This window comes from Pan paniscus, chromosome 1 (assembly GCF_029289425.2).
Source record: "Pan paniscus chromosome 1, NHGRI_mPanPan1-v2.0_pri, whole genome shotgun sequence".
NCBI classification, from domain to species: domain Eukaryota; kingdom Metazoa; phylum Chordata; class Mammalia; order Primates; family Hominidae; genus Pan; species Pan paniscus.
The window spans coordinates 90,867,174-90,879,461 of record NC_073249.2 but is presented as its reverse complement, the minus strand read 5'-3'; the positions used below and the strand labels follow the sequence as shown (position 1 = coordinate 90,879,461).

General features: G+C 36.7%; 1 protein-coding gene across 1 annotated transcript in view; it reads left to right on the top strand.

The window, feature by feature from the left end:
* The window catches only part of PYHIN1 (pyrin and HIN domain family member 1), a 45,537-nt gene extending 42,848 nt beyond the window's left edge, over positions 1 to 2,689 (top strand). The window contains exon 8 of the mRNA XM_057302372.2: positions 2,310 to 2,689. Coding sequence (XP_057158355.2) covers positions 2,310 to 2,336 — 27 coding nt within the window. The 3' untranslated portion in view covers positions 2,337 to 2,689. The remainder of the gene's footprint in view (positions 1 to 2,309) is intronic.
* The last annotated feature ends 9,599 nt before the right edge of the window (positions 2,690 to 12,288 follow it).

Here is a 12,288-nt window from a genome sequence, read left to right as displayed (position 1 = left end):
CCACACTTGATAATAAGTACGGTTTATAGATTTCTTGTCCAGGGAACATCAGACAAAGGTGAACTAATGAATTTATATCTAAGTGTTCCAATTAAATCCCAGCCTGCTTTTGGTCATGATATGACCAGTGGAGTCACCTCCACCTAGGGAACAGAAGACTATGATCTACAGTGAGAGGGAAGGTGATGAAAGAGAAAGGCAAGAGGAGAATCATGTCACCACTCTTTTAGTTGAAGACATGTCACCATACAGACTAGTTGAAGACAGATTACCTATATACAGGAGTTCTCAATTTGTGGTCGTTTTTTGGTTTGTTTATGTTTTTGTTGTTTTTGATAAGCCCGAGAATCACATTTTCCTCAATAAATTATATGTAATTTATTTGAGAGTCAAAGCTAGCATGTCCTCTTTAGCCATCTTGGCTTAGGTGACCATGGATGGAACGCATATGTAGTCATTACCAGCTCAGACCCATTTTTCTGTTACTTAATAGACATAATTGAACATCCCAGGACAACATTCTGGAAAAGAACTTATTTTTCCTGCATTTTGGCTTTGAAGGGACTACGCAAAGTTTGCCTAGGTTCTACCATTTTAAATACGCATTATGGTCTGTTTCTATAGCCGTTAGATTTATTTGACTGCATCTAAACCTCCCTTAGCCCAGGAATCCCAGCTAGGGTCCTATGTCTCCTACACCTAACCACCCATATAGCCATTTCTTCTTTGATATCTAGCACTTCCACAGGATGCCTGGAAAACACATCCTGTTACTTCCTCTGTGATTCACTAGCTCTGAAAGAAGTCCTTGCTTTTGTATATCATAGATCATCCCAATAATACTGTGTTTGTATTAATTATTAATTTGTATAAATTTTTCTATGCTTTTGGATTTAAAGTCAAAAGCAGACCATTCTTATTTTTCATCTTTTGTCATGACTCTCCTAAATCAAAGAGCCCAGAATGGTTGGGAAAACAAATGGAGATATTACTGGCACAGAATTACTATATGGGAAAAAACGAAGCTATTAGTTTTATTCCCAATCACTACAACTTTATCTGGGTTTTCCACAAGAGGATCAACATAAATCATAATTCATTTCTGGATCAGGCTGACATAAAAACCTTGCATAGTCTTTAAATAACAATGAAAACAATATTTTTCTAACTGAGCTTCTACTGGGCAAAGCTGGAAGTGAAAGTTATGTTTTTATGTATATGATTGCATTTACTCTTCAATACACCTCTTATGAGCACAGTAGAAAGACCATGTTCCAGGGAAAAAACGTGTTCTGCTCTAGACAAGTTAAGTTTGAGATTCCCACAGGACATCTAAGAATTATCCATCTGATATATAGAGCTTAAACTTGGGTAATTTTGGCTGGGCCTTTTACTGAATTACATCAATAGAGACATAGTTGTTAAAACAGTGGATGTGACTAAAAGTACCTAATAGAATGGAAATAATGATGTCTCTCATTTACCGAGTATGCAGAATGACTCAGACTATTCTAAGGGTTTTTCAATAATTATCTTCATTAATCCTTTATAATCCAATTGTTTCACATATTAGCTCATTCAATTATTTGTGGTACACAATGAACAGAAGAGGGAGTTAAATTTGAGGGTGGTCAACATACCTCATAACAGTCCTAAATTACCAAGGATGTCCCTAAGCAAATCAGAACACAAAGGTAGCTGTCTTTTGTGAGAAACATCTCTGTGTAGACAGAGATGGTTGGATCTACATGACAAAGTTTATGCTGTTTGTCACATATATTCATGTGGGATTCTTGGAACAAATGAAGGCTAATATTGGAATGCAAAAAGATCAGAATAAAGGCTAACACATTCAGACACACAAAAATGCAAAGGCTTTCTGATTGCTCCAGTTCTCAGGGACATTAGTCAAAAGTCTCAAGCCTTCCTTGACAGCAGTTGCACCAGGAATACATTTTGTAGGCTCCTCCTACCTTTCTGCCCAATGAGAAGTTTCCCTTTAGCCCTTGTCGTTGGACACACCAGCTCCTTTCACTATCTTATTATTCCCTGACATCTCCTGCCCTTTCACGTGGGCTCATGCTGGGTAGGAGTGAATATCGTATTTCATGGTCCCAACAGAGGGGGAAGATGTGACTCCAAGGACAGGAATTCATTAAAGGAGATAGGTGAGAATGAGAAAAGAGTGCTTCAGATGGAAATGGAAGAAGAGATGTGGCTCACAGGGAGGAGAGGCAGTGTGATTGAAGAAAGAAATGTATGACTACCTGCATCTCAACGGGTTTATTTTTATCTCTTTATGCTTCAAGGTCACCAAGGAAAAGGATATCAAATAACTACTGTTCAATCTTTACTCAAGTGTGGAAATTTTGCCTGAAGTCCTCCACCTAAAAACCTGATGCCATTGGTAATGATGTTTATGAAGATAAGATCAAAGCACAGAAAATAATATATGTATATAATACGTATATTATATGTATATAATACATATAATAATATATGTATATATAGTGTGTGTGTATATATATATATATATATATATATACCAGCTATTAATTCTAGGAAATGGAGTATTAAGGGTGCATTTTATTTCATTAGTTTTACTTTTATGCATTTTCTTCATATCATATTTTGCATTCAGAATTTTCATAATTTGAAAAAAAATAAACTTTTTTTTTCTTAAAGAGTGCTTCCATAGGAGTTTCTTTAATCTATCTGTGAGTTATGTAAAAGCAAATAAACTGTGGCCTGCAAATCAGGGTGGGGCACACAGATTTATAGTTTGGATGGGATCTTTAAGGAATAGGCCCTGGTTAAGACAGAACTGACTGTGCCCTGCCCAAAGAATCCAGACCAAGGAGCAGGTAGGGGTGAAATCCAGCCTATGATTCTGTTGCAAGCACTGTGTCCTGGGAAGGAGTTGCTCTAGCCAAAACTAGAGATATCTTTTCAGAAGTGGACTCCTGGAGGGGGAATAATTGGGTAATTTGCTTGCCAAACCAGGCACTTTCTGGTGATGTGCATGAAGGCACTTGCCTATGTTAGAGGAATTCCTGGCCCTGTTTAATGTAAATTATCTGCTTCTATACATTTCCTTCAGCACCAACAACTCCTCAGGAGCTCTCCAACCATATTTCCTCTTCTCACATTCCACTATATGAATCCATCAGAAAGTTGCCCAGGCAGACAGTTAACTAAGGCAAACTGAAGAAAAATTAATTTATTTTAGAGTAGAATGGCAGAAAGTCAGTATCTAAAACTTACAATGTATTTATGGATCATATATTTGGCACCTGGTGCAATTATTTTGTGTCACTTAATCTTCCCCATAGCTCTAGAAGGTTGACAGTTTTCTCCTTTTTACTCTCCATATATAAAAAAAAAAGGGCACAGAAAGCAAATTTACTTTCGAAGTGACACTTAGGTGGTCTTATATAGTCCTTGATTTAACATCCAGGTCTGTTGTTCTGGCTTGGGTTAGGTGTGCTAATGTTAGGAGAACAGGGATAAGATGCAAATTAAACAATGAATAAGACAGATTCCACCTAAGATGGAGAAAGCTGAAAAGAGCCTCACTCTCACCGTTACAATTATGAAAAAGTAGATAAATGCAAAATAGCAATCTTCTGTACTCATCAGAGAACTGTGGTGATCTGAAGCTATATATGCCCAATTAATCTAAGGAAAAGAGGCATTAAAGTTCTGCCTTTATGGTTTGGACCAACAATCCAAGGAATAAGTGTAGTTTTTTTTTCCTCTTGCCCTGCACCTTTCCGATTATGTCTTTTATCAGACATAAAGGTAAGAAAGTATGATAAATTCAGATACCATGAATAAGATTTTTTAGACATTCTTTATTGCCAAATATCATTGCTAATATTTATATGTGTGTGTGTATACATATATATATATATATATATATATGATAATTTGGTTCATTTGGGAAAATCAAATTTTGAAGGATGTTTTGAAGCCACCGAATTTTTTCCTCATGTGCAGTGAAAAAACTGAAATTCAGAGATGGAGTGAAGTGGTCAAAATCACATCATTCAGCTAGTTAGGAAACAGATTTCATCTTGAGAAGATGTCACAAACTGCTAAAACGTCCTCCAAATTCAAATTTGACTTATGGACACTGAGAAAATAAGTGCTTTATATACAAATGATATTGGTATTCTGAGCTACTCAAATACATAACATTCATATTACTTTACGTAAACTAGGTATAATGGACCACTCTTGAGTATGTAGATGATGGTAATTAAGTTAGAGAATGAGTCATTTAGGTGCTTTGTCTAATGTGTTTGCTGATTTCTCCCTGAAATTTTAACTTCTAAGGACAGTCATGTCTATAAATGAGATAGGAAAGAAATTATCTTCCACCCAAAAGAATTAGCCTGTTCACTGTGTTTTAATTTAAACAGCGTCAACCTCTAATGCCTTGACCCCACTCTTTCTTATATTTTTATATCTTACTACACATCAGAGCTCCTACTTGGGTCCACTAGTAGGTGAGAATCTGGGGCTTCCCCTAACTTTGAAATGTGTGAACCAAAGAGAAAGACAGAACAGCTCACAGAGATCTAATCTACCCTCATAGACATCTTAGAGATCAGTTTGTACCAAGTGGTTCTCTGCAAGAGGCAGTGAAATAGCTCTGAGAGGATCTCTAGTGTATTAGCAAATGATTATGATTGGAAGAGGCAAATCCAACACTGTTAGCAACATTATTTCTCTAAAACCACATAGTGAGGCATGTATTAGAATTTTATGATGATAAGAACACGTGAGATCAACCACTTAACAAATTTCAAGTTTACAATACAGTATTAGGAACTATAAGCACAGTGTTGTGCAGCAGATCTACAGAGCTTATTCATCTGGCATATCTGAAGTTGTATACCCATCGAATAGCAGCTTCCATTTCCCCCTTCCTCCAGCCCCAGCTAACCACCATTTTATTTTCTGCTCCTGTAAGTTTGGCTATTATAGATACTCTACATAAGTGGACTCATGCAGTATTTATTCTCTTATGACTGGCTTATTACGCTTAGCATAATGCCCTCAAGTTTCATTCATACTGTAACTATTGCAGAATTTCATTCATGCTGTAACTATTGCAGAATTTCCTTCATTAAGAAAGAATAACATTCCATTATATATACACACCACATTTTCTTATCTATTCATTCAAAACTGGGACATTTAGGTACTTTTTACATCTTGTCTATTTTGAATCATACTGTAATGTACATGGGAGCGCTAGTAATATCTGTTCAACTCCTATTTTAATTATTTTGCATAAATACCAAGAAGAATAAATCTTGGGTCATATGGTATTCATATTTTTTCTTCCAACTTTTATTTTAGATTTAGGGGCTACATGTGCAGGTTTGTTACATCAATACATTACATGTTGCTGGGATTGGCATACAAATGATTTTGTCACCTAGGTAGTAAGCACAGTACCTGATAGGTAGTTTTTCAGTCTTCACCCTCCTCCCACCCTCGACCTTTAAGTAAACCACCAGTGTCTATTGTGCTTCTTTTTGTGTCCTTGTGTACTCAGTGTTTAGCTCCTACTTATTAGTAAGAACACGTGGTATTTGGTTTTCTGTTCCTGTGTTATTTTGCTTCAGATAATGCCTTGCAGCTGCATCTATGTTCCTGCAAAGGACATGATTTGTTGCAGGAAGTCAGGGACCCCGAATGGAGGGACTGGCTGGAGTCATGGCAAAGGAACATAAATTGTGAAGATTTCATGGACATTTATCAGTTCCCAAATAATACTTTTATAATTTCTTATGCCTGTCCTTACTTTAATCTCTTAATCCTGTTGTCTTCATAAGCTGAGGATGTATCTCACCTCAGGACCACTGTGATAATTGTTAACTGTACAGATTGATTGTAAAACATGTGAGTTTGAAAAATATGAAATCAGTGCATCTTGAAAAAGAACAGAATAGTAGCGATTTTTAGGGAAGACAACCGTAAGCTCTGACTGCCTGCGGGTTTGGGCAAAACGAGCCGTATTTTTCTTCTTGCAGACAGCCTATAAACGGATGTGCAAGTAGGAAAGATATTGCTAAATTCTTTTCCTAGCAAGGAATATTAATATTAATACCCTGGGAATGGAATGCGTTCCTAGGGAGAGATCTATAAACGGCTGCTCTGGGAATGTCTGTCTTGTACAGTTGAGATAAGGACTGAGATACGCCCTTGTCTCCTGCAGAACCCTCAGGCTTACTAGGGTTGGGGAAACTCCGCCCTGGTAAATTTGTGGTCAGATCGGTTCTCTGCTCTCGAACCCTGTGTTCTGTTGTTTAAGATGTTTATCAAGACAATACATGCACCACTGAACATAGACGCTTGTCAGTGGTTCTGCTTTTACCCTTTGTCCTGTTCCCTCAGAAGTATATGATCTTTGTTAGACCTTTACTAGTGGTTCTGCTTTTTGCCCTTTAAAGCATATTATCTTTGTACCTACTCCCTGTTCTTACACCCCCTCCCTTTTGAAACCTTTAATAAAAACTTGCTGGTCTGAGACTCAGGCAGGCATCATGGTCCTACTGATATGTGATGTCACCCCTCGTGGCCCAGCTGTAAAATTCCTCTTTGTACTGTCTTTATTTCTCAGCTGGCTGACACTTATGGAAAATAGAAAGAACCTACATTGAAATATTGGAGTCAGGTTCCCCCAATAATGATTTTGTATTTTTTTGGCTCCGTAGTGTACCATGTTGTATACGTACCACATTTGCTTTATCTAAACCACTGTTAATGGCCAACTAGATTGATTCCATGTCATTACTATTATGAAAAATGCAATAAGCATACACATGCACTTTGGGAGGCTGAGGTGGGTGGATCATCTGAGGTCAGGAGTTCGAGACCAGCCTGGCCAACATGGTGAAACCCTGTCTCTACTAAAAATACAAAAACTTAGCCTTTCGTGGTGGCAGGCACCTGTAGTCTCAGCTACTTGGGAGCCTGGGGTAGGAGAATCGCTTGAGCCTGGGAGGCAGTGGTTGCAGTAAGCCAAGACCGTGCCATTACACTCCAGCCTGGGGGACAAGAGCAAGACTCTGAATCAAAAAATAAAGAAATAAATAAACAAACAAACAAAAAAACCATATACAAACACGTATCTTTTAGTAGAACAATTTATATTCCTTTGGGTATATACCAGTAATGGGATTGCTGGGTCAAATGTTAGTTCTGTTTTAAGTTATTTGAGAAATCTCCAAACTGTTTTCAACAGTGGCTGAAGTATTCAGCAAATAGCATCGGGATCACTGGCTAGCTGTATGAAGAAAATTAAAACTAGACCTCTTCCTTTCACCATATAAAAAAATATGGCATATAATTGGCATTTCCACCAGCAATGTATAAATGTTCCCTTCTCTCTACAACCTCACCAGCATCAGTTATTTTTTGACTTTTTAATAGCAGCTATTCTGACTGGTGTGAGCTGGTATCTCCCTGTAGTTTTGATTTGCATTTCTCTAATGATTAGTGATATTGAGCATTTTTCACATGCTTGTTAGTTGCATGGATCCTCTTTTGAGAAAGATCTATTCATGGCTTTTAACCATTTTTAATGAAATTGTTTGGTTTTTGCTTGTTGATTTAAGTTCCTTATGGAGTCTAGATATTAGACCTTTCTCAGAAATCATAGTTTTCAAATACCTTCTCCCATTCTGTAGACTATCTTTTTATTCTGTTGATAGTCTAATTTGCTGTACAGAAGATCTTTAATTAGATCTCACTTGTCAATTTTTGTTGTTGTTGCTACATTTGCTTTTGGAGTCTTTGTCATGAAGTCTTTGCCAAGGCTAATGTCCAGAATAGTATTTCCTAGATTTCTTCTAGGGCATTTACAGTTTTAGGTTTTACATATATACGTTTTTTTTAACTTTATATTGAGTAGATTTTTTATATGGTGAAAGGAAGGGTTCCAGTTTTAATTTTCTATATATAACTAGCCAGTTATCCTGACACTGCTTGTTGAATAGGAAGTCCTGTTTCCATTACTTGTTATTGTCAACTTTGTTGAAGATCCAATGGTTGTAGGTGTGCAGCTTTATTTCTGGGTTCTCTAACCTGTTCCACTGGTCCATGTATCTGTTTTGTTCTAGCACCATGCTACTTTGGTGACTGTAACTTTGTAGTATAGTTTGCATTTGGATAGTGTGATGCCTCCAGGTTTGTTGTTTCTGCATAGGATTATTTTGGTTATTTGGGATCTTTTTTGGGTTCCATATAAATTTTAGAATAGTTTTTCTAATTCTGTGAAAAATGACATTGGTAGTTTGATCAGAATAACATTGAATCTGTAAATTGCTCTGGAGAATATAGCCATTTTAACACTATTGATTCTTCCTATCCATGAGAATGAAATGTCTTTCCATTTGTTTGTATCATCTCTAATTTCTTTTAGCAGCATTTTGTAACTCTTGTTGTAGAAATCTTTTACCTCCCAGGTTAGCCGTATTCCTATGTGTTTATTCTTTGTGTGGCTATTGTGAAAGGAACTATGTTCTTGGTTTGGCTTTCAGCTTGGGTATTATTAGTTGTATAGAAATGCTACTAATTTTTGTACATTGATTTTGTATCCTGAGACTTTGCTGAAGTTGTTTATAATTTCTGGGAAATTTGGGGCAAAGGCTATGGGGTTTTCTGGGTATAGAATCATATTACCTGCAAAAGGAGGTAGTTTGACTTCCTCTCTTTCTATTTGGACGTCTTTTATTTTTTTTTCTCTTGCCTGACTGCTCTGGCTAGAACTTCCAGTGCTATGTTGAACCAGGAGTAGTGAGAGTGGGCAAATTTGTCTTGTTCTGGTTCTCAAGAGGTATGATTTCAGCTTTTGCCTATTTGTGATATGATGTTGGCTGTGGTTTTGTCATAGATGTCTCATTTTGAGGTATGTTCCTTTGATACCTAGTTTGTTGAGGGTTTTTAACATGAAAGAATGTTGAATTTATTGAAACCTTTTCTGCATCTATTTAGATAATCACGTGATTTTTGTTTTTAGTTCTGTTTATGTGATAAATCACATTTACTGATTTGCGTATGTTGAACCAACTTTGCATCCCGGGGTAAAGCTTACTTGATCATGGTGGCTTAGCTTTTGCTGTGCTGCTGGATTTAGTTTGCTAGTATTTTTTTTTGAGGACTTTTGCATCAATATTTATCAGGCATATTGTCCTGAATTTTTTTTCCTTTGTGTTTCTGTCAGGTTTTGGTATCAGAATAATGCTGACCTCATAGAATGATTTAGGGCAGAGTCTCCGCTCCTCAATATTTTGGAATAATTTTGGTAGGATTGGTATCAGCTCCTCCTTATCTATCAGGTAGAATTCAGATGTGAATCTGTCTGATCCATGGCTTTTGTTGGTTCGTAGGTATTTTATTATGGATTCAATTTCAGAACTTGTTATTGATCTGTTTAGGTATTCAATGTCTTCCTGGTTCAATCTTGGCAGGTTGTATGTTTTCAGGAATTTATCTGTTTCTTCTAGATTTTCTAGTTTTTCAGCATAGAAATTGTTCATAATGGTCTTTGAGAGTTTTTTGTATTTCTGTGGGTTCCATGGTAATGTCCCCTTTGTCATTTCTAATTGTGTTTATTTGGATCTTCTCCTGTTTTTTTGTATATTAATCTGGCTAGTGGTCTATATATCTTATTCTTTCAAAAAACCAATTTTTAGTTTTCTTAACTATTTTTGTGAATTTTCACATCTCAATTTTATTTGGTTCAACTTAGATTTTGATTATTATTTTTCTTCTGCTAGTTTGGGGGTTGGTTTCCTTTTGTTTTTTCTAGTTCCTGTAAATGTGATGTTAGGTATAAATTTAAGATATTTCTGACTTTTTGATGTAGGCCTTTAGTGCTATAAACTTTTCTCTTAACACTGCTTTAGCTGTGTCCCAGAGACTCTGATATATTGTATTTTTGTTTTCATTAGTTTCAAAGATTTCTTGATTTCTGCATTAATTTAATTTATTACCCAAAAGTCATTCAGGAGTAAGTTGTTTAATTTCCAAATACTTCTATGGTTTTCACAGATCTTCTTGGTATTGATTTGTATTTTTGTTGCACTGTGATCTGAGAGTGTGGTTGATATAATTTCTGTTTTTTGAATTTCCTGAGCATTGCTTTATGGCCAAGCATGTGGCCAAGCATGTGGCACAGAGTATGTGCCATGTGCAGATGAGAAGAATGTATATTCTGTTGTTGAGTGGAATGTTCCTTATATGTCTGTTAGGTCAATTTAGTCAAGTGTGAAATTTTGTTCCTGAATATCTTTGTTAGTTTTCTCCCTCAATGATTTATCTAACAATGTTAGTAGGGTGTTGTATTCTCCCACTATTATTGTGAGGTTAGCTAGGTCTCTTCATATGTCTCTAAGAACTTGTTTTATGAATCTGGTTGTGCCAGTGCTGAATGCACATATCTTTAGGATAGTTAAGTCTTGTTTGTAGAATTGAACCTTTTATCATTATGCGATGCCCTTCTTCATCCTCTTTGATAGCTTTTGGTTTAAGGTCTGTTTTTTTTTCCTGAAATAAAAGAGCAACCCCTGCTCTATTTTGTTTGTTTTCCATTTGCTTTATAGATATTCCTCCATCCATTTAATTTAAGCCTGTGTCTTTACATGTAAGATGGGTCTCTTGAAGACAGCATGTAATCGAGTCTTGCTTCTTTATCCAACTTACCATTCTGTGCCTTTTAAGTGGAGTGGTTAGCCTGCTTATGTTCAAGGTTAATATTGATATGTAAGGATCTGATCCTGTCATAGTGTTATTAGCTGGTTGTTATGTAGACTTGATTGTATAGTTGCATATTGTGTCAGTGGAATATTTACTTTAGTGTATTGTTTTGTGGCAGGTAGCAGCCTTTTGTTTCCATGTTCAGCACTCCCTGAAGGACCTCTTATAAGGCAGGTCTAATGGCAACAAATTTGCTTAGTGTTTGTTTGTCTGAAAAGGATTATGTTTCTTTTTCACTTACAAAGCTTAGTTCAGCTGGATATGAAATCATGGTTAGAATTTCTTTTGTTTAAGAATGCTGAATGTAGGCCTTTAATCTTTTCTGGCTTGCAAAATTTCTGCTGAAAGGTCCACTGTTAGTGTGTTGAGGGTTCCCTTTGTACATGATCTGCCTCTTCTCTTTTGCTGCCTTTCATATTTTTTATTTACCTTGATCTTGGAGAATTGGATAACTATGTGTCTTAGGGATTGTCATCTTGTGTAATATCTTGCTGGGGTACTCTGAATTTCCGGAATTTACATGTCAACCTCTCTAGCAAGGTCAGGTAAATTTTCAGGGACAATATCTTCAAATATGTTCTCCAAGTTGCTTGGTCTCTCTCCCTCTCTTTCTGTGATGCAAATCAGTTGAAGGTTTGGTCTCTTTACATAAACTCATATTTCTTGAAGTTTCGTTCATATTTTATTATTTTTTCCTGTATTTTTATCTGACTGAGTTGATTTGAAGAACTGATCTTCAAGCTCTGAGATTTCTTTCCTCAGCTTTCCTCAGCTTCTGCTGTTAGTACCTCCAATTGTATTATGAAATTTTTGTAGTGAGTTTTCAGCTCTAGTAGGTTAGTTTTGTTCTTTCTTACAATGGCTATTTTATCTTTAAGCTTTTGTATTATTTTATTGGATTTCTTAGATTCCTTTGACTGGGTTTCTGCTTTCTCCTATATTTCAATAATCTTCATTGCCATCTAGACTTTGCTGGGTAGGTAGCATGGTAGTTTGGAGGTAAGACACTCTGGTTTCTACAGTGCCAGAGTTCTTGCACTGGTTCTTTCCCATCTGTGTGGGCTAATATTTTGCTAGTCTTTGCAGTTGCTGTTCTTTGGATGGGGCTCTTTTAGTTTATATTCTTTAATGTCTTGAGTGTCTAGCTGTGCTATAAGTTGGGTTTAGTTGATTGGCTTTGTTTCTGGATAATTTCATGGGTCCAAGGATCAGCTCAGCACTGTTAGGCTGTGTGCTCTACCCCTAGGGGTCTGAAACTAGGCCAACACCTTTTTTTTGGCCACTTGAGGTAAAGGACCTGCTGCACTGAAGGGGATGAGGTGTTCTCAGTCTACTGTCTAAACCATCTATGTGGGGACATGCTGGCAAAAATGCTTTGGTGGGACAGCAATTGTGGGTCAGTGCTGCCAAGGCCATGCTGAAAGTTGGTGCAGCGAGGCAGAAACTCTGAGAGAGGCCAGCAGATGGGGGCACTCTGATCAAACCAGCCCCACCCTTTGAGCAGATAGTTCA